Consider the following 23297-nt stretch of genomic DNA (forward strand, 5'->3'; position numbering starts at 1 on the left):
TCAAACTTTAAATCTTCTAAGAAAAAGTCGCTGAAATGTAACGATTTTGGCTGTACACTATGTCACTATGATATAAAAGTAAATCCTGAAGATATATTATTGATGATATTTTTAAATTACCTATAGGGAATTGCATCTATTTATACAAGCTACATATCAACCTGCATAGGTGGTACTACGGGAGGGGCAGGGTATGCAACTGTCCCTCCTATGGACCGTACCTTATTATTATTATTGTATTATCTAATACCTATATAATTCCTTAAATTATCGATTTCCTAACTAAAAAAATAGATTTTTATAGTGATTACCTAATACCTAGTTAAGTGGTGTAGTATGCTGGCACTGAGATAGATAAGAATCTATCTCATGAGTGTATGCTGGTAACTGAATCCTGATAAAGTGATTTGCGCGAAAAATAGAATATGTACCACGATTTCATAGATAATAGACACTATAAGGTCTATGGCGCCAAAACGTTATAATATCGCAATTGATAAGATTCGGATTGTTATCAATTGACAAAACACGATTGTTTTTTGTACTTCGATGTTTCTAATATCTGATGATTTATACTTTCTAATTTTAATTTATTACAAATTTTACAATTAACTTATTACAATAATAATATCAAATATCTAAAATAAAATTGTTAAAAGAATGGTTTCAAACAATTTTAAAAAAATGAAGACTTTAAAAGACTTTTTTAAGCCAAAACTAAATTCTGGTAAGTTATTATTTAATACGTACTTTAAAAATACAAAAATGTTTCATTTTTATCAGAACTAGGTATGTTGTTTTGTTAAACTTAGGTTCAACTTATAAATTAACTATATTAAATAATTTAGGTGACAATGATCCAAATGATCAAGTTTTATTATCATCACAGTGCAGTACTAGTCAGTATAGTCATGAAGAATCGGAAAGGGGTACCTCATCAACTAATATTAATGTATCATCAGGTATTTAAGTATTTTAATATTTATGTACATAATTTTAAAATAACTTGGTTTGTGTTCAGTGTTATATTGTGTTTATAGAATTATTGTATCTATTTGAACATTTAATTTATAACTAATATTTATTTTGATAGTTTCTAATAATTGTTATAAATTCTAATAATAATTTCTTATGTTGTCTGTATTTTAAATGTTTGGTTATTTGTATTCAGTGTTAACTAGTTAAGTGCAATTGCATAACATTATAAATGTTAAGAATAAAATATATTTAGTAATCATAACTATCATTAAATGTGTCAATTTTATTTTGAGTGTTAACAACCATTAGTTTTTTCTTTAATTGCATTAATACTAACTCCTATGTGTAAATTATTTTTGTATAATAATGCCATATTGTGTAATGAATTTAATAGCTAATAAATACAAATTACAAAATAATAATTGTATTTATTATTGAAATCTAATATTGGATTAAAATACAAGTAGGTATTGAAAATATATCTAAAGATCAAAGTAGGTAAGTAAAACTAAATTATTTTGTGTAACATAGATTAGTAGTTCATGATAAAAGGAACTCTATAACAGTATAGGTAGTAGGTACCTAATATAATTATTAATTAACTACTTGGTAATTTGATATAGTTAGTGTTGAATATCTGTTGATATTATCTATGATTGGTATAGCGTTTTGTTGGTATTAGAATGAATTAACTTTTAAATTGGCTCAATAATTTTAAATGTACATTCATATAATTCTTATTATATTTAGATGAATATAACCATAACTCAGATTTACATCCCGATGATCCAAAAAATATTGTACCATTAAATCAAATAGAATTTAAACAGCGAGTTATCAGAGGACCTCATCAACCAGATTTAGAATTTTATCCTAGATCATCATTTAGTGGAACTCAGCGTTCATTTCAAAAATCCTGGTTTAAATTATTTTCATGGTTAGAATACAGTCCAAAGTTTGATTTGGCATTTTGTTTTCCATGTCGCATGTTCAACAATTCTAATGGTATAAATGTTGGTCAAACTGATAAGGCTTATACAACAACTGGATATAAAAATTGGAAAGCAGCTACCATCAAATTTAAAGCTCACCAAATGTCTAAAGTTCATTTAACCCATTTACGCCCAAGGTTAATTTTTGTGAATAAAATTGATTTTTCTACTATAAACTTATATTATTGGAGCCAAATGTGATTGAAAAAATTATAAAAAAAAAAAATTATATACCATACAAGAGTTATTGAGTGTCCTATATATAGGACACTGGGCATATGAACAATTATAAATATTATTATGTTTTCATATACAAATATACCAATAAAAATAATTGAAATTTAATACTTTTAATTGATAATTAATTATTACACGTTATATTTAAATTATGATAATGAGAGGCTTACAATGTATATTTTTTGAATTTACTTAGGTACATACGAACATTATTTTGTGTGATATAAAACGTTACATTTTGCGTGGACACCAATATTGCACTTCATACATCTTGTCGTTGTTTTTTGATGACATTGACCACACCGTGTTTGAGAGTCTTGGGGAATCAAATAATATTCAAATTTGTCATATCTTATTTCCATAATAACACTGGATGGTTTGCCTCCACTTCTTCCTGGAGTGGGTTCTGTCTTGTAACGTGTCAGATATGAAATAACTATGCTTCTTCGAAATGCCAATTGATCCATTTTATTTTTATTATACATCCTATGAAGCTGCCATGCATTTTGAACGGCTAAGTCTATAATATATAGAACAATAGAAGAGTACCATTTTTTACCTCTGATCCCAATACGATATTGTGATATATTTTGGTCCATTCGATCTACACCACCCATATTTTTGTTATAAACAGAAACGATATTTGGTTGTGAAATCCGTAATCTTTTTTTTTTCGGAAGTAGACCAACGGTTTGCCACAGAAATAGGATCTGTCCCAATAGTATTTGAAGCTAAGCAAACAATGTTATTATCACGCCAACCGCAAATAAAAATTGCATTATTTGAAACAAAACTACAGCTAGACCCTCTTGGTTGTTTTTTCATTTTTCCAAAATCAATTGGACATTTCATAACTCTGTTTGACCGAATTGTACCTGTCGCGCGAATGTTGATAGATTTGAGCTTTTCCAAAAGAGTGACACCCGTAAAAAAATTGTCAAACACCAAATGATATGGAGCAGGTCGATGGTTTATAATTTGGTTAGCATAAGCTAAAATAACAGATCCTCCTAATCCGACATCTGTTTGGTTGAACCCGGTATTTTTTCCTTGGTAAGGAGAGATCCATAATGCATATCCTAGACGCAATGTCCCAACCCACACTTTAAATCCAAAACGAATTGGTTTTCCTCGGATAAATTGTTTGCATCCATGTTTACCATAATATGGCACCATGGATTCATCTATGCTATGAAATTCTTCGTGAGGAGCGTGCATTAGGAATCTAGTATTTATCATAGTAATCAACGGTCTTATTTTTGCATATTTATCAGAATTATCCAAGTTGTTGTTGTTTGAAAAGTGAAGATTATGAAATATATCGTCAAATCTATTTCGCCTCATAGCATTGGACACTAAACCATTATTTGTATCAGGGGCCTTTTCCCAGTACATACGTCGCCGAGACATTTCATTATACCCAGATAATAAGAGAATTGCAATAAAACATTTCAATTCATTTTTTGTCAAGTCCAAGGAAATATTTTTAGAAGAAGCATAAATGTTTGTATATTGTACAATAGAATCAAAAACTTGATCATCGAAAAATAATTCAAAAAGTTCAAATGGCGCAAGTGAGCCATATTTTATTTTACTGTTTTCATCTGGACCCCAAAGCTCTGTTATTTTAGGAGTCTCTAAATCTCCTTCACGCCAAATTTGAGATGAATCTTTTTGACTTTTTTTCATGCCCACTACAACCCGATTTTTTTTTGTAGTCACAACTTTTTTTTTTTTGATTCGTAATAATTGTCGGTGTTGAGAATTTCTTTCGGTAAAATAACATTAGCTTTCAATACACTAGCAGGTAAATGGTTTATATCACCTGTATGTTCATCGTTATCGGAGTCTTCGTCAGTAATATTTTCATCCGGAGGTTCTAAGAAAATAGTATCTTCACTCAGCTCATCTGCTTCCAGCAAATTTATAATATCATTCACACAAAGAGATCTAAAAAAAATATACATATTAGGCTACAGAATATCCCAGTGACCTACATGTAGAACACTAATATTTAAACGCAAATAAATGAAAAAGTATGTGGAATAAATTAATTTAATTTATAAAAATATAAAATGTAAATAGTAATATATATGATTGTATGTGTTTTATGTATAAAAAAAAAATCTAAAATATAGTTCACTTACTTTGACGATGAAGCCATTTTTCTATTTGAACAAGGCGGTGTACAAAATGTTACTAACACGTAATAACGTTCGACTATACAACGCAAAATAATATCATCGGGTCGATTATTATATTATCTAACAGCCTAAATCGATAAAATGGGGAAAATTCTAAAAATAAAACCGATAGCAATAATTATTTCCGGTGTCCTACACATATAGGCCACTGGGTGTATATGGGTTAAATTGTATAACATCCCTCTCAAATTTTTTACATTCAAAACCAATTGCTGTATTATTAGACGAAGAAAGAGAACTTACCCGAAATCAGAGAGAAAAACAAAGATTAACAAATAGGAAAGTAATTCAACGTTTAATAGATGTAACACTATTTTTAGGAATCGGGGGTAAACCATTTCGTGGACACAGTGAGAAGAAAGATGATGTTTATAAAGGTCTGTTTTTGGGAATAGTTGATCTTTTAAAAAAATACTACCCAATACAAAAAAAACTCTTCGAAACAGGACCTAAAAATTCTATATACTGTAGTAATTATATACAAAACGATCTCATTGCATCCATTAGCACTGTGAAAAAAGACTAAAAGACAGTTAAAAGTTTCATTAATAAATGAAAAAGTATCAATAATGGCTGATGAAACAAGTGACGTCGGTCACCATGGACAATTATCTGTTGTAATTAGATATTTTGATAAATTTAAAAACAGACCAATAGAACAGTTTGTACGCATGAAGAGAATGATGACAGTTGATGCCACAAGTATATTTAATGCTTTAAATGAGATAGTTGAAGAGTATGAAATAAAATGGGAAAATGTTATTTTTACTTGTTTTGATGGTGCTGCAAATATGTCTGGAAGTATAACAGGAGTTCAGACAAAGTTCAAGGAGAAAAATCCCAAATCTTTTTTTGTACATTGATAGCAATTGCTTAAATCTAATATTAGTTGATTCTATTGGCAAAGACAATAAAGTGACATTTAACTTTTTCGGGTGCATCCAAATGATATATAACTTTATTGAAGGAAGTTGTACCAGGCATGCAGTTTTTGAAAATGTATCAAAGTTGATAAATATTAAATTGAAGACTTTAAAATCATTATCAACCACTAGATAGGAATGTCGGTCTGAAGCAGTCAATGCCGTAAAAAATAATTATTCTGCTTTGTTGATTGCCATTAAACAAATTACAGATGATACTAAGCAATCAGATATAAGGGCTAAAGGACTCGGTATCATTTACCAAATGGAAAGTTTTGAGTTTATTTTTGCTATGCAAATGCTAGATCCAATTTTAAATTTAATTTTACATGTAAGTACAGTTTTACAGTCATCGGACATAAACGTCTTTTCGTCAACCGCCACTACGGGCTACAGCGCGACAACGCCAACTCCCCCACCGCGCCACAAAGGCACAAGGTGGGACGGGAAGGCGATTCGCGTAGAACGAGTACCGGCCGTCGTAAACTCGCCAGTTGTGAAACCCCTGTTTTTCCGACAGCCTGCCACGCGCCGTGCGCTCATACCACGACAGCAAAAAAAAAACCTAACTATATTTTTGATATAAACCATTCGCCGTCCGTTGTTCTTTTTTTTTCTCTTTGTTATATATGTATATTTATACCTACGTGCATCCTGTACGGTATACAATAAAAATAAACCTCCACCGTCATAGTTGTGTTTAATTTGAACGAACGTGTGTGCCATCCACACACACTACCAACGACCGGCTCACCGCGCGGATCACCCGCTACCGCCGTCGTAGCCGCGTCAATAACCCAGAACAATTGTGTGAAAAAAATTGTATCACTATTCCTGCTGTTAAAAAAAGAAAAATATCATCTAAAATATATATCACGACCAATCAACATTTTATGTTAAGTAAAAAAGATGAAATGAAAGTAAATGTATATTATCAAACATTAGATCAGTTGATAGCTGGATTAAATTTAAGATTTAACCAAGAAACGATAAAGATGATAGAAAGTATGGGTCGTTTATTGAAATTAGAAACCAGTAGTGATGATATTTTTCTTCTTTCATCTGTATTCGATTTAGATGCTGCTAACTTAGAAACCGAAATTCGTCTACTTGAACAATCAACAGACTTATCAGAAAGTAACAAAGGAAATTGTGAAAGTGGATGGATTGGTTAACTATTTCTGGAACCAGCAGAGAAGTTATATTTTGTAATGTATATAAATCTCTAAAATCATTCATGGTCATTCCTGTGACGACTTTTTCATGTGAAAGATCATTTTCAAAATTGAGCATAGTCAAAACCAAACTTAGAAGTGCCATGTTGCAAGAACGATTAGATAACCTTTTGACTATGTTCATTGAACAGTAACTAGCATACAATGTTGACCTTGATGATGTTATTGAAACTTTCAAAACATTAAGACCAGCTGTAGAGCGACGCATGAAGTTATAATTTAGTAAAATACCTATGTACAAAAAATGTATGTTATTTTTTTTTTTAAATATATATTATATAGTAGATAAATTTGGACTAATAAATTAAAATATATAAAATATAGTTTAACTATTTTCTGCCCCCCCCCCCCTGCCAAGAGAGTCTAGTACCGCCTATGTGACAACCAGGTATATATCTATACATATTTTATAATTGGAACTTATATAACATAATTTAAAAGGTATCAATCTGTATTTGGTGGTCATTTTATGGTTTTTGGGAAGTGATATAGGCTATAGTTTTAGTGAAAAAGTGTAGTTACCCCTTACAAAAAAAAGGAAATTGCGACTCTTTTATAACATGTTTGTAGCAACTATACTACGGCCAGCTCATTTTTCGCTGGCTGTACTTTAGGAACCTATATCAATAAGATTTTACAAACTATATTATATTATTAGTTACATATTATATGTAGATAATATAGGACTATACGACTACAATATTGCTTTTCACATTTAGTGGATCGAAATCAGAAGTTTATTTATACCTATGTCTTTATTTATAATTGTTGATGTGATATTTATAAAAATACTAGGTATCTTATTTCAAATTGGTAATTCTATATTTTTGTATATAAATTACTGTAACTAAATTAGGAATATAAAGTATTTCTACTTTGAATGTGAATGAGTGAAGCGTGTTCTACATCATTAAAAGTACTAAATAGGTAAGTACTTTAATTATTATAAATCAAAGTACAAGTACAATATTACCATTAGTATTTTATAATTAATTGTAGGTACCTATCTTATTAACATTTTGTAATCGTAATTAAAACAATTGAATATTGTAAATAAAATTTAAGTTACCTATTTAATAACATCTGTTTTAGAATTCAAGAGTCAAAATGGATATCCATCAGTGGTCAAAATAATTTACCACTGAATTCATAGAAATTCATGTTTATCACGTATCAAGTCTCCGGAGTACCTTGACCATAATAAGCATAGTAATGCGTGTGTAAAGCTGTGTTTAAATTTAAATGAGCTAGATCCAACTGCAACAAAGGATATAGTTGTAAAAAAATAGATTCTGTAATGTCGAATTTCCGAAAGGAGTTAAAAACTCCAAGAGAAGTGTATCAGGAACAGATAACTTATACAAAGTTATGGTACTTTGACAAACTTCAGTTTCTCGTTGACTTTGTTAAATATTTAAAATATTTAAAATATTTAAAATATTTATTATTATTTATCAATTATTATATCAATATTTGCCCCATATAACCATAAAAATAGTATCACTAAAGTTTCATGTGATAAGTTCTTATGTCCTATCCATTCTTATATTATCTATGACTGTACAGCAGAGAGACATCCACTTACCCACTTTGTATACAATATTACATTATAAAAACTGTACTACCTACTGTATAAATATATGATACGGTACACAGGCACGCAGCGGAAACCAGTACAAAGTACAGGTACCGCAGCGACCGTCTACACTTTTGTCAACCGCCACCACGGGCTACGCAGCGCGACACCATCGACTCTCCCACCGCGCCGCAAAGGCACAGGGCGGGACGTGAAGGCTAAAGTCGCGCAAAACGAGTGCCGCCAGTGCCGGCCGCCGGTTTTAGCCTCGATTACACTGAGCGATTTTACACGTTAGTCGCCGGCGAATAAACTCGCTGCGACTAAAGACGCTCAATGTAATCAGTCTAGTCGCTTACTCGCCGCGTGTTGAATACTCGCTGCTCGCCCGTGATTAAAGTTGACGGCTGGGCTACTTTTGCCACTACTCGCTGGCTATTTTACTCTCTGACGAGTGAAATCGCTTTGTGTAATCGACATGGCTAGCAAAATAACTAATGTACTCGCGACTAGTAACTTGTAGTGGTTGCAACTTTCAAGATGTCAGAGGCTGTAGTTCGCGCAGGTGCTGTTGTTATATCTATGTTATTGCGTCAGGAGTTGGAAAAAAGAAAAAAAGGATTTGGGTCAGAGATTGGATTGCTAGACGAGAGATTTATGGCGCATCCAGTACATTAATAAAAGAATTAAAAGACACTGCAGCCTATCGAAATCTTCTAAGAATGGACGTGGTCCAGTTCGATAATTTGTTACAAATGGTTTATGAATTAATTAAAAAAGAAGACACTCAAATGAGAATGGCTATTCAGACAAAAACCAAACCTGAAGTAACATTGCGTTATTTAGCTACTGGTGATTCATTTAAATCCCTAGAATATCTTTTTCGTGTTCCTGAATGTACAATCTCATTATTTATACCCGAAGTGCTTACAGCGATTTCTCATGTCCTGGAACCATTTATCAAGGTATAGTTATACAAATATAATATTTAAATAGGTAATACATAAAATAATATAAAACTAAATATGTAGTAAATTATATGTAATTATTGAGATAAATTTTATGTAAATATAAAAATATTAAAATTAATTGTTTATTCATAAAAATTATGAGCTATTATTTGAAAAAAATATTGGAAATTATTATAGCACTATATAAAATATCTTCATTATAATCCTCGTTTAGACCTTGAGTAGATACAGTAGGCATTGCGCTTGAAGAAGTTGAAGGTGATATATCTATATCTATATCCAGATGTAATTGTTGTGAGTAAGCCTGTTGATGTACTGCAGGCTCCAAACAAGATAAACGCATTTGAGTGATACAGCTTTGTAACTCTGACTGCAATAATATGGCTTGACGTGGTAGTAACTGACGAAGCTAGTACGCAACATGTTTCCCGAACTGATCATAGGCTTTTTCTGTAGATGCACTTTGAGTAATTCTATCTAATTGCTCAATTGCATCTGAGATTTCAAGCTCGTTTTTTAATTTTTTTTATAGGCTTATTTGATGATAGGCATTTTTTCAGGCAATTACCCTGTGAACCTTGATCTTCGTCGTTATCTTCAATGTAGTCTTCGATTGGTACCTCATTAGAATGCTGACTTATATTGGTTAAATTCTAAAGAAATAAATTAAATACTGAAATAAACATTTAAACCAGTAATTTATTGAAGCAGTTTCTAAATTTAATTATAAAAATAATTGTTGTATAAACTCTAAATGATTTGTTTTGTGCCTCAAATTTTAATTGTTATAGTAAAAATGTTGTTAAAGAGCAGCATTATAGAATTTATTAATTTATTTAAAAATAAAATAATTATAAGTTCATTTGGCTTAAAATAGGTTTCCAAACACCGATTTACATATAGTATATAAGTATCTAAATTGTACTCTTAACCCTTCAATGCGCGATTGTCTGAATTTAAAAAAAAAAAATTGTACCTTATGTGTTTTTTGACGTAGAAAACAGAAAAAATACTTAAAAAATTCTAGCTTTAATATTTTCTTGGAAAACCAAGATTTTCAGATAGTTGCAAATATGCAACATTGCGCGTAAATACATACATAAATTACAATATATAACAATTCCACATAATCATACTTTATTTATGTTTACTTTTGAATATTGCAGACAATTTTATTTATAGCTTATAAAAACCTTATCTTTAAGTTAATAGTATTTATCACAATATAATCACTTTTTGGTGAACCTTACCTTTAAGTAAATATTTATTAATTATTACAATATCACTTTACTTAAAATTTAATATACTTAGGTATAATACATTTTATTTTATAATATGGTAATCTGTAAAACAAACACGTTTTGATTTTACGCATAAATAGACATTGCATTTACTGCACTGAAAGTTTGTGTAACCTTTACAATTTGGAAACTTGCAACGTCCTTTTTTTTCAATATGGTTTATATAATGTCCAATGTTGTCAGTTCTGATATCCTGAGTAGGACGCTGCGTTGGTCTGGTTCGGTTTTGTTTTTTTAGGCTGCTTTCTAATGACGGACGACCTCTAGTTGGTGTTTGTACAAAACCTATTCTCGTTAGAGTATATGCTAAAGATTTTCGCCAGTCAACAAGTGTATATTTGCTAGGTTTTCCAAGCTGAGATTGGGTTCTTTTATATAGGAGCCATGAATTGACAACAGATGTATCAATCAAATGATAAAAAATTCGCATATACCACTTTCTTGATCTCATACGAACTTTATATCGGCCAATAAGACTATCTAAAAGATCAACTCCTCCCATAAACCTATTATATTCTTTAATTACGGTAGGACAATCAATATTAATTTTTTTTTTCAATTTTTTATCAAATCTATTGGCAGTCAGCATCGGTAATGATCCACAGTAAGTTGATAATAAGTTTACTTGCCTATTATCTTTCCACGAAGTTACGGACATAGGCGTATTTTCATAAACTGTCAAATACTCATACGATTTTCCACGTTCATCTTTTTTAATAATTTGGTCATTAGGTATTTTATTGTTAGGTAATCGGTCTTTCCGTACTGTCCCTAGACACAAAATTCCATTTTGGTATAAATATGAAGCTAATGGAATACTAGTATAGAAATTGTCAAAATATATTCGATGATTTTTATGGCGTGGAATATTTCTAGTAAGACGTACAACTATGTTAGAACTAGCACCAAGATCCGGCTCGTGTAGTAATCGAAATCGTTGATCATTTTCTTGGCCAGAATAAATTTCAAATTGGTACGAAAATCCTTTTGAGTCACACAATACAAAAAATTCAAAACCCCATTTATGGGGTTTAGCAGGCATATACTTTTTTAAATAACTTCTCGCTTTTGTAGCACAAAGCTGTTCATCAAGTGATAAGTCTCTTGGGTAAGGAATCGAGTTGAATTTATTGTTTAAATGATCAATGAGGGGACGTATTTTATACAATCTATCATAATGTATATCCTCTTTTTCTAACATTTTATTGTTGTCGTTAAAATGAATAAATCTACGTATTTCTTCAAATCTTTTTTGACTTAAAGAATTATATACATGAGAAAGGCCTAAATGTTCACTCCAATAGTCTCGAACGTTTGGAACTACACAAACTGAATTATACATCAGAATGCCAATATACCTTTTGAGCTCATCTATAGTTACTGAAAACTTTTTATTGATATCTATCTGTGCAGCATAAAGCTCACTTTCAGATTTTATTTTAGTAAAAAGTTCTTCATTAAAAAAATATGTAAAGAACTGATACGGTGTCGATAACTCCAAAATCTTATTAGGTAGTAAACTTTCATCGTGGGCTATTAGTTGCGGTTCATAAATTAAATTACCTTTTTTCCATTTTAAATTCTTAAATTCTTCAGTGTTTTGTTTTTTTTTGGTATACGATTTTGTACTAACGTGCTTTCTATCAGTTTACGAGAAAATTTGGGACGAAGCGTCTTAGTTCTAGCTGATTGAATAACAGAAGGATTTGGATAGGTGGTACTTTCGTATTTATTATTTTTAGATGTATCTAAATAAATATTGGAGGAAGAGGGACCTGGTTCACAAATGTCTAACGTCAGTGCTTCATTGTTAAATAATTTTGGTTGATTGATAACAGAACATTCATTGTTTGGAATAGTTATATACTCACCTTCGTCTTCAAATATAATTGGTAAACTATTAATATCAAGTTCTAAATCAGGATCAAAAGTTTCGTAATTTTCAGTTTCATACATAAACATTTCATTCTCGTCATCAGAACATTCAACATCGTCATCGCTTTCATCCCAATTCGCCACTAAACTACAAATTTCAACATCACTCAAAAACTTACTCATAATAAAAAAGTTCGTGCGTGATGTTGCAAATACGCAACAATTCTAAATAATACGAAAAATTAATTGCCAAACGGTAATATTGCGTAGCCCGATTACAATATTAATATATACGTAATTAACAATATAAAACAATTTTTTTTTATTGTAATATCGTTAAATTAACGTAGATATGACGATATCAAAATGACTATCACGCGTAAATAGCGGGAAACAGGTGTTATCATTTTTAAACAATAAATACAGTTGATAATGGGACTATCAGCCGTTCAACTTTTTTTCAATCGCATAGAATAGTTGTATATCTATCCGCTAGATGTCATTAGTATCGTAAAATATTAAAAATTATGTCACAAAAATGAAAAAAAGATTGTTGCAAATAAGCAACACGACGCATTGAAGGGTTAAGTTGTATTCATACCAACCCAACGTACAACATACTTATTTAAGTCATATTATGCAACAGTTATTGTAATAAAACAATTTAGTTTTTACTAAAATTAAATGAATAAGATAAGCGTTCAACAAACTTATTTATTGACATAATATAATTTTTAAAAAAAAACTTAAAAATGGATTCCTTCACATAACAATATAACTAAAATGAAAAAAATTTTATTGAGTCAGAACTTTGTTAAACTTTTAACTTTTAACTTTTACTTTTTATATATTTTCGTAAATTGTACCCTGTTCTTAGAGTAGTTCTATTGGGCCATTTACTAACTGGTCGGTATCGTTGAAATTAATATGTTGCCATGGTTGCCAATGAAAATTATCTTCAGTTGAAATTGATGACTGCGTAGAAACTGATGCTGGTGTGCTTGAATACTGTGTAGAAGTTGTAGGCTCATTATTCATAATTTCGTTGTATAAAATTTCTTGAAATTTTATTTTTGTTTTCATTTTTGTGATCTAGATAAAGACTTCAAATCAGGTAATAGACTTTTTAAAAACATTAAGTCTTCATCGTCTTTTTCTTCACTTTGAAGTAAGGTCAGGTGGGGTAAGAGCGGGATCTGGTTTACACTTTTTCAGGTAAGTATTTGTATAAAATTCAGTTTTAATTTTACCTACGTTTAGTTTTAACATTGTTCTTTAGTTTAATGTTGCTTTTAGCTATCGCCTGTCATAATTGTATGTATTATTATTTTCTATAGATTTCCAATGAATGATCTACACAGATTAGAATTGTGGATAAAGGCAGTTGGCCGTAAAGGTTTTATACCAAATAAAAGTAGTAGGTTTCACATTTCACGACTACAGATTTTAATGAAAATCCTGGTGGAAGCTACAAACTGACGCTAAAAAGTGATGCTGTTCCATCAATTTTTCAATCGTCAATTCATTCGACATTAATTCCTACAAAACTACTTGTAGTTTAAATTGTGAAAATGTAGGTTTATTAGAGAGACCTCATAAAATATTTTTAATCACACATCTTGTAAAATGATTTTTAAGTGTTAGATTGCAATCGTATGGTAAACAATATTCTAGTGACATTTTAAATACGGCCAGTCAAAGACAGAAATTAACAAAAATAATATTATTTTACAATCAGTAATGTTTTTCTTTTACTTACGTTTGTAATTCTGTTATTTAAAAAAATATAAAAATATACATTTCTATTGCAATTGTTTTTAATGACAACACATAATTTTATCCTTACTCAATATTTCCATCGTTAGATATAAAAGTATTTTACCATCAGATTGTTATCATGTCGTATTAATAAGACAAATATTGTAAACATTGACCTACACGCATATGGCGGATAACTTCAATGTTCGATGTCTTGTTAGCCATCCAGTATTTTATATCTGTGGATAAAACAAATGTGGCTATAAATAGGACACGGCGTCGCTATATTCCATACGTGGCGTGTGGTAGTCGCAATAACGCAGAAGTACCAGTAAAAAATATGCACTGATTTATAAAAAAAAAAATATTTTATAATAAAAAGCGCAAGAGAATTATTTGTTGGAAGGAGAATCGAACGTAGTACCCTCTTTGATCAATAGTATGCGCGCTATACCACTAAGCCATGACTAACAATGCTTGGCGGTGCAATATTGAGTTATTTAAGATAACATAACATAACATAACAAGTTATAAGTGTTATAACTTCAAAACTAGGTTTGACCGACCAATTCTAATTGAACCATTATTTTCAGCGTAAAAAAGTACATGTTTCTGAAAAAAAAATCGAAAAATCGGCATGGGCGCTAAACTAGATTTATACCAATTGTTATATGTGTTTTCGATAGTTTTATTATCCTTTTCTGTCTTATATAATACTAGCTCCTTAAGTATTACAAACAATTTAGAATATTTTAGTTTGTACTTATAGGTGATTGGTTACTTATGTTTTAAAAATAATTACGTCATAGATGTTTCAAAAGACGATGCCTATGATTATAGGAAGGTATAGTAGTAGATTATAATAATTTTAAATGCTTGTAAAATAATTTTATAGTATATTATTTTAAACTGAAAAATCCAGTTTTAAATAATAATAATATAAATGTTTTTAATGTTTTAATCTAAAAATCCTAATATTTTTATTTTTATTTTAATAATTACTTATATCATGTATAATCATAGCGTTTAAACAGTTTAAAATATAAGGCGCATACTATACTTTTATTATTACAGTTAACCACATATTTTTTTGTAGATCTCTTATTGGGAAATAGCCTTAACAAGGTTGAATATAGGTACTAGGTAGGTACTATTCTTTTTTCAAAACTACTATTCTAAAGATATTTTTAATTTATCAATGTATTATAAGATTGTTCAAAGCATAAGCCCAATACCTTTAAAGTTATAAATTTGTAGGAACCTGTTTAGTTTAATTGTATGAGATGGTTATTAAATAATTCAAATATTTAAATGTAAAATCTAAATGCACAATAACCCAAAATTATTTTATAATCTAACTGTATTGAAAATATTATATAACCCTTTTAAAATTGAAAAAATTCTTAAATACAATACAGGATACTGAAATATCAAACTATATTATTATGATTTATCACATTATGGTCTAAGGACAAAAAATAGTATAAGTATAATAATATACATTATATATTTGTAATAAACAAAATCAATAAACTATGTTATTCAAAGTATACCTTTAAGATTGCTAAAATTTGTTTAACAAGAAGATATTTGATAAAATATGAGATATATAATATAAGATAAAATTTGAATTTGATCCAGCCCAACCTAAAATTATAACTCTGGATATGCTGGAAATAGGATTTTTGGAAAAGAGCCAATCAGAACAAATATTTTATCTTGACTATAGAAATGTTGAATTTTATAACTGGTTCATGTTATACTCTTGATTCATGAATCATCTCACCTTTTATTCCGACCGATTTATTTTACAAGTTTTGTTTGCAAAACCAGGTAATTAATTTGGATGTGAAATGAAACGGAAACTTACTTTTTTGGTAAATTAAAACAAATTTTTCAAGCACTTACACAATTTTTTTTCAAGTTCAATTGGAGTTTTTGATAAGGTTAAAAAAACACTTCACGTGATAAAAGTTTATATATAATAACTAGCTCTAAATGAAACTAGGACTCTCTGAGAGTGGTGTTACGTCCCAACCGACGCCGATATATATCAACGCAGAAATGAAATACGTGATGTACTAGCTTATGATGAATGTTTATTAATCAAGTACAAAAATACAATGTTATAATTTATGGTGTAAAAGAGAATTTAAATCGTGAGTGGTGTTACGACCTGACTGAATGTCCCTAATCCGTCTAATGGTTAGCTCAACCCATACTGTATAACCGTCTGACGAGCTCTTGTCCTGGGCTTCTATATACATGATTGAGTCCTTTGGAGTGGGTGGTCGTAGTAGTGACTAGCAAAATTATAAAAGTCACCACAGTTGTAAGACGAAAGTTTAGAATTTTGTGATAAGGATTAGTGATATGGATTATAGAGCGTCTAGCAATCCATCACAAACGTTGTAAATGGACAGGCAGAGTCGATAGGTCAAGGTGTAATCAATTTTCTAGCTATCAGTCATCAAATCACATAGGTATTAGGTAAGCAATCCGACTGCGTCGAATCGCGGACATAATGAGAAGCGTATAACAACAGGTATGCAATCCACCTGCGGTGGTAGCGTAGGTAACTAAATCATCACCCGTATAAAACGAAACAAAATTAAGCAATCCACCTTTGGCGGATAGAGTGGTACGTGCCGTCGCATGTCCGGTGCTTTTTCTTATGTAAAATTTCAATAAACCATAGGGCACTGACAAAATAAAGCCAAATAAAAATAGTATATTTATTTTCTCCAGTCTCTTTTTATCCCTGTTCGTGTGTTTTCATTGAATAGCGGCATAACAATTAAACAATAACAATCGTTATCAGTGTTTTCGATACAGTTCTATGTATTGTATAATGTGACTGAATTTTGTTGTATGAGTATAGATAGTAAAATAAATATTATAAATCAGTACGTTTGGCGACCTCGTTGTACGAGTACCTACTTTAGTGCGTTCAATATTATGTCATCGCGACAAGATAAATTAATTGAACAATTCTTATCGGAAGAATTATATTCAGATGAATCAATAATGTACGATTCAGATGCCGATCCTGAATATACTCCTGTTGGTAAGAAATTGCAAAGTCCCAGTTATGATGACATCAACAAATCGTACACGAACCAAGGAACTTCGACATGTAACACATTCGTTCCCGTTGGTGGATCAGATTCAGATTCAGATGACATTTCTGTGGAGGTAAGTTAAAGTGACGAAGATTGTGATTGGTCTGACTCAGATTTGTGGGTAGACACTGAAAAAGTTCAACCGGATAATTTTTCCGATGGTAAAAAATAAACGTGCACGAATGAACGCAACTTCGTCAAAACAAATTCCGCGTTTTAGGGGCTTTGTACCGAATATTTAAAAAAAAATGTTAAAGATACAATAGAATTTTTAGCAATTTCAAAGCCCGAAATGGTTGAAATAATCGACGGTGCACTTCATCAGTCACCAATTAAATATAATATTAAACCAGAGGCTACATATATTAAACCTAACACCGACATGAAAGAAAACCGTACATTCAAAACCAGGGAAAGATCAACGTGGCTTCCAGGTGTAGATAAAGACATTTTAACGGTATCTTCGACTTTAGACACCCCATCAAGAAGAATTTCATTACCATTTTGTAATTGATTTCCTAATTTCTTGTCAGATACCACAAATTGTCTGGTGGTATCTATGATATTTTCGCACTGTGACTTTTTAAACGGACGGTAAATTTTCGGTTGTTAATGCTCGTGCTGTTTTTCTTTCTTTCCCCATGCTCATACAGAATCAAGGAATGTTTCATCGACATTATCTCTTTTTTCTCGAATATAAGACTCATTCTACATTTTAACTCTCTTATTTGGTAACTCGAGCTTAACTCTACTTGTTTACAAAATATGTTGATCACACGATTGCGCAATGTTGCCACGAATCGTCCGCATTTCAGTCTGCGATTGCCCTCCAACATATCTATTTTCATAGTCTTAAACCATGACTCTACTGTAGCGTTGCTCTGTCGTACTAAAACCCCATTGATGACCGTTGTGTTCATAACAGGCGTCCACAGTGGTATAAACGATACACACTTTAGTACAAAACTGTCTAAATACTCCTCATTACACATAATTGATTTTGAAATGTCCTTTTTAGTTTATAAGCATTCATACTCTGACTTAGTATACAATTTGCCATGTAAAATACAAATCAAATAACAAAATCCAGAAGATGCGAACAAGCCAAATTATATAAAAATTCATCTTTTGTAGATATATATGAAAGTTTACAATCCCTACGCAAGAAAGTGGTAGGTGATTTCAACAGCCAGAAAAAATATTAATAAAATATTATGTCTTATTCCAAAAAAAGTAATGTCATCAAATAATTTGAACAATGAAGCGATATTTAATTCAAGTACTTCCTATATGAGCTTTCAGATTACCACGCTGACAAACGTTAATATATCCAAAATACAAATATAAACTAATAGTGTATGTCATAACCCTGGCTGCTTCTAACATTCATTAATATGTCACTTTGACAACTCTGCCCTTTTAGATAGCTATTACAGGAAAGGAACCAGGCTGGACACCTACCAATAGCAGCAGGTTATGTTGCAATCATTTTATTGAATCTGATTATAGGCTGGAACATAAAAAAGGCGTTTTAAAACCAACATCGGTCCCATCTATTAATAACATAGTTAAATTGTATGTGTGCGCATGGTGAATTTTTAATGTGCATACATTTACAAATAAACTGGCATCAGCCCGGTAAATTTTGTCACCAAACAAAAGAATAATAAGGAAGAACAAGAAGCGTGTTTGTTTTTAAAGTTTTTTAGAACGCGAACTCATAAAAATATTACAAAAAATTTAATAAACAGCGATTCTATCAACTGCTCCACATAACGTAATGCATAACGTAACATAACAATTGTTATATGTCTATAACAAATTTTAGACATTTTGTTCATTTATGTGTGAATTCGAAGGAAGTTTTTTTAACGAATGCCACTCTTCGGAACTAATTACTCGTATAAATTTGGACACGAGTTCCAACTTGAAGGAAAAGCCTCTCATCTGCAAAGTGTGTAGTAAAAACATCTTTGCCCTTTTGGATACCTATTATTTTAAGCTCCGTATATTTTAGGAATACCAATGCCAATTGGTTAAAGGTGCAGGGAGTAAACACGGTGGTTTTCACTTTATACAGATACGTAAAAATATATTATATGTGTGGTGGTAGCCATTGGTCAACGAAAATGCATGATTCCACGGCAGTTCGACGTTCGCATCCCTCCTCAGAAACATACCACTTCTTAAGACTATATTCCTGGGTTTTAAATTTGTGTACAAAATAATTTAGGTCAAATGGGGTGTTGAACCGATCAGTGTTAAGCGTTTCTCCTGTTGTGTACACACTTACATTCGTGCGGCCACCACCGTTTATCACTTATAGCCGTGTACCGATTTTTAACAAGTTGTAATAGGTATATTTTAACTTACAAAACGTTTAAATGCAATCAGTGTCTATCTGAATTTGATCGTAAATGCAATTTGCTTGGACATCATAAAACACGCAGAGGTATACGATTCCTGTGTACTGAGTGTCCACGCACATTTACGGACAGGTCTAACTTGAGACGTAATTTAAAATTAATTCATGGTATGTACTTATTACCCCGTTACATAATTGTTTATCTAATATTAATTTACTTTACAAGGGATTCAATTTGCGTCGGCTTGTCGTGGAGGTAATTAGGTCAATCTTACTCTGCAAGTCGACGTTCCCGACGTTCAACCAATAAACATGCCCGTAGTGATCAGATAGAGATTGCACAACGAATATTTTTGTACCAGCAGGACGCTCACACCATCAAGATGACTATCAAATAAAATAATATTAAAGCCGAGCGTTATAACGGACTGATAGATTTTCTTTTTCTAATATTAGGAAAACGTAAACATACCGAAAATTCTTTTCCGATGGTAAAAAATAAACGTGCACGAATGAACGCAACTTCGTCAAAACAAATTCCGCGTTTTAGGGGCTTTGTACCGAATATTTAAAAAAAAATGTTAAAGATACAATAGAATTTTTAGCAATTTCAAAGCCCGAAATGGTTGAAATAATCGACGGTGCACTTCATCAGTCACCAATTAAATATAATATTAAACCAGAGGCTACATATATTAAACCTAACACCGACATGAAAGAAAACCGTACATTCAAAACCAGGGAAAGATCAACGTGGCTTCCAGGTGTAGATAAAGACATTTTAACGGTATCTTCGACTTTAGACACCCCATCAAGAAGAATTTCATTACCATTTTGTAATTGATTTCCTAATTTCTTGTCAGATACCACAAATTGTCTGGTGGTATCTATGATATTTTCGCACTGTGACTTTTTAAACGGACGGTAAATTTTCGGTTGTTAATGCTCGTGCTGTTTTTCTTTCTTTCCCCATGCTCATACAGAATCAAGGAATGTTTCATCGACATTATCTCTTTTTTCTCGAATATAAGACTCATTCTACATTTTAACTCTCTTATTTGGTAACTCGAGCTTAACTCTACTTGTTTACAAAATATGTTGATCACACGATTGCGCAATGTTGCCACGAATCGTCCGCATTTCAGTCTGCGATTGCCCTCCAACATATCTATTTTCATAGTCTTAAACCATGACTCTACTGTAGCGTTGCTCTGTCGTACTAAAACCCCATTGATGACCGTTGTGTTCATAACAGGCGTCCACAGTGGTATAAACGATACACACTTTAGTACAAAACTGTCTAAATACTCCTCATTACACATAATTGATTTTGAAATGTCCTTTTTAGTTTATAAGCATTCATACTCTGACTTAGTATACAATTTGCCATGTAAAATACAAATCAAATAACAAAATCCAGAAGATGCGAACAAGCCAAATTATATAAAAATTCATCTTTTGTAGATATATATGAAAGTTTACAATCCCTACGCAAGAAAGTGGTAGGTGATTTCAACAGCCAGAAAAAATATTAATAAAATATTATGTCTTATTCCAAAAAAAGTAATGTCATCAAATAATTTGAACAATGAAGCGATATTTAATTCAAGTACTTCCTATATGAGCTTTCAGATTACCACGCTGACAAACGTTAATATATCCAAAATACAAATATAAACTAATAGTGTATGTCATAACCCTGGCTGCTTCTAACATTCATTAATATGTCACTTTGACAACTGTGCCCTTTTAGATAGCTATTACAGGAAAGGAACCAGGCTGGACACCTACCAATAGCAGCAGGTTATGTTGCAATCATTTTATTGAATCTGATTATAGGCTGGAACATAAAAAAGGCGTTTTAAAACCAACATCGGTCCCATCTATTAATAACATAGTTAAATTGTATGTGTGCGCATGGTGAATTTTTAATGTGCATACATTTACAAATAAACTGGCATCAGCCCGGTAAATTTTGTCACCAAACAAAAGAATAATAAGGAAGAACAAGAAGCGTGTTTGTTTTTAAAGTTTTTTAGAACGCGAACTCATAAAAATATTACAAAAAATTTAATAAACAGCGATTCTATCAACTGCTCCACATAACGTAATGCATAACGTAACATAACAATTGTTATATGTCTATAACAAATTTTAGACATTTTGTTCATTTATGTGTGAATTCGAAGGAAGTTTTTTTAACGAATGCCACTCTTCGGAACTAATTACTCGTATAAATTTGGACACGAGTTCCAACTTGAAGGAAAAGCCTCTCATCTGCAAAGTGTGTAGTAAAAACATCTTTGCCCTTTTGGATACCTATTATTTTAAGCTCCGTATATTTTAGGAATACCAATGCCAATTGGTTAAAGGTGCAGGGAGTAAACACGGTGGTTTTCACTTTATACAGATACGTAAAAATATATTATATGTGTGGTGGTAGCCATTGGTCAACGAAAATGCATGATTCCACGGCAGTTCGACGTTCGCATCCCTCCTCAGAAACATACCACTTCTTAAGACTATATTCCTGGGTTTTAAATTTGTGTACAAAATAATTTAGGTCAAATGGGGTGTTGAACCGATCAGTGTTAAGCGTTTCTCCTGTTGTGTACACACTTACATTCGTGCGGCCACCACCGTTTATCACTTATAGCCGTGTACCGATTTTTAACAAGTTGTAATAGGTATATTTTAACTTACAAAACGTTTAAATGCAATCAGTGTCTATCTGAATTTGATCGTAAATGCAATTTGCTTGGACATCATAAAACACGCAGAGGTATACGATTCCTGTGTACTGAGTGTCCACGCACATTTACGGACAGGTCTAACTTGAGACGTAATTTAAAATTAATTCATGGTATGTACTTATTACCCCGTTACATAATTGTTTATCTAATATTAATTTACTTTACAAGGGATTCAATTTGCGTCGGCTTGTCGTGGAGGTAATTAGGTCAATCTTACTCTGCAAGTCGACGTTCCCGACGTTCAACCAATAAACATGCCCGTAGTGATCAGATAGAGATTGCACAACGAATATTTTTGTACCAGCAGGACGCTCACACCATCAAGATGACTATCAAATAAAATAATATTAAAGCCGAGCGTTATAACGGACTGATAGATTTTCTTTTTCTAATATTAGGAAAACGTAAACATACCGAAAATTCTTTTCCGATGGTAAAAAATAAACGTGCACGAATGAACGCAACTTCGTCAAAACAAATTCCGCGTTTTAGGGGCTTTGTACCGAATATTTAAAAAAAAATGTTAAAGATACAATAGAATTTTTAGCAATTTCAAAGCCCGAAATGGTTGAAATAATCGACGGTGCACTTCATCAGTCACCAATTAAATATAATATTAAACCAGAGGCTACATATATTAAACCTAACACCGACATGAAAGAAAACCGTACATTCAAAACCAGGGAAAGATCAACGTGGCTTCCAGGTGTAGATAAAGACATTTTAACGGTATCTTCGACTTTAGACACCCCATCAAGAAGAATTTCATTACCATTTTGTAATTGATTTCCTAATTTCTTGTCAGATACCACAAATTGTCTGGTGGTATCTATGATATTTTCGCACTGTGACTTTTTAAACGGACGGTAAATTTTCGGTTGTTAATGCTCGTGCTGTTTTTCTTTCTTTCCCCATGCTCATACAGAATCAAGGAATGTTTCATCGACATTATCTCTTTTTTCTCGAATATAAGACTCATTCTACATTTTAACTCTCTTATTTGGTAA

The 23297-nt window shown here is 31.5% G+C and overlaps 3 protein-coding genes across 3 annotated transcripts; 1 reads left to right on the plus strand and 2 right to left on the minus strand.

Annotated features, from left to right (window-relative positions):
- Positions 1-684: 684 nt before the first annotated feature.
- LOC132944779 (uncharacterized) lies at positions 685-2252 on the plus strand. Its single transcript, XM_061014279.1, has 4 exons — positions 685-727; positions 849-962; positions 1729-2107; positions 2237-2252. Exons 1-4 carry the CDS (start codon positions 685-687, stop codon positions 2250-2252), a joined length of 552 nt encoding a protein of 183 aa, XP_060870262.1.
- A 579-nt stretch (positions 2253-2831) lies between these two features.
- LOC132944783 (piggyBac transposable element-derived protein 3-like) lies at positions 2832-3617 on the minus strand. The gene has a single exon (XM_061014292.1). The coding sequence runs from the start codon at positions 3615-3617 to the stop codon at positions 2832-2834; it is 786 nt and encodes a 261-aa protein (XP_060870275.1).
- A 5908-nt stretch (positions 3618-9525) lies between these two features.
- Positions 9526-13330, minus strand: LOC132944793 (piggyBac transposable element-derived protein 3-like). Its single transcript, XM_061014303.1, has 5 exons — positions 13197-13330; positions 12051-12440; positions 10488-11673; positions 9685-9769; positions 9526-9611 (listed from the first exon to the last, which is right to left on the minus strand). Exons 1-5 carry the CDS (start codon positions 13328-13330, stop codon positions 9526-9528), a joined length of 1881 nt encoding a protein of 626 aa, XP_060870286.1.
- Between the last annotated feature and the right edge of the window lie 9967 nt (positions 13331-23297).

This window comes from Metopolophium dirhodum, chromosome 1 (genome assembly GCF_019925205.1).
Source record: "Metopolophium dirhodum isolate CAU chromosome 1, ASM1992520v1, whole genome shotgun sequence".
Classification (NCBI taxonomy): domain Eukaryota; kingdom Metazoa; phylum Arthropoda; class Insecta; order Hemiptera; family Aphididae; genus Metopolophium; species Metopolophium dirhodum.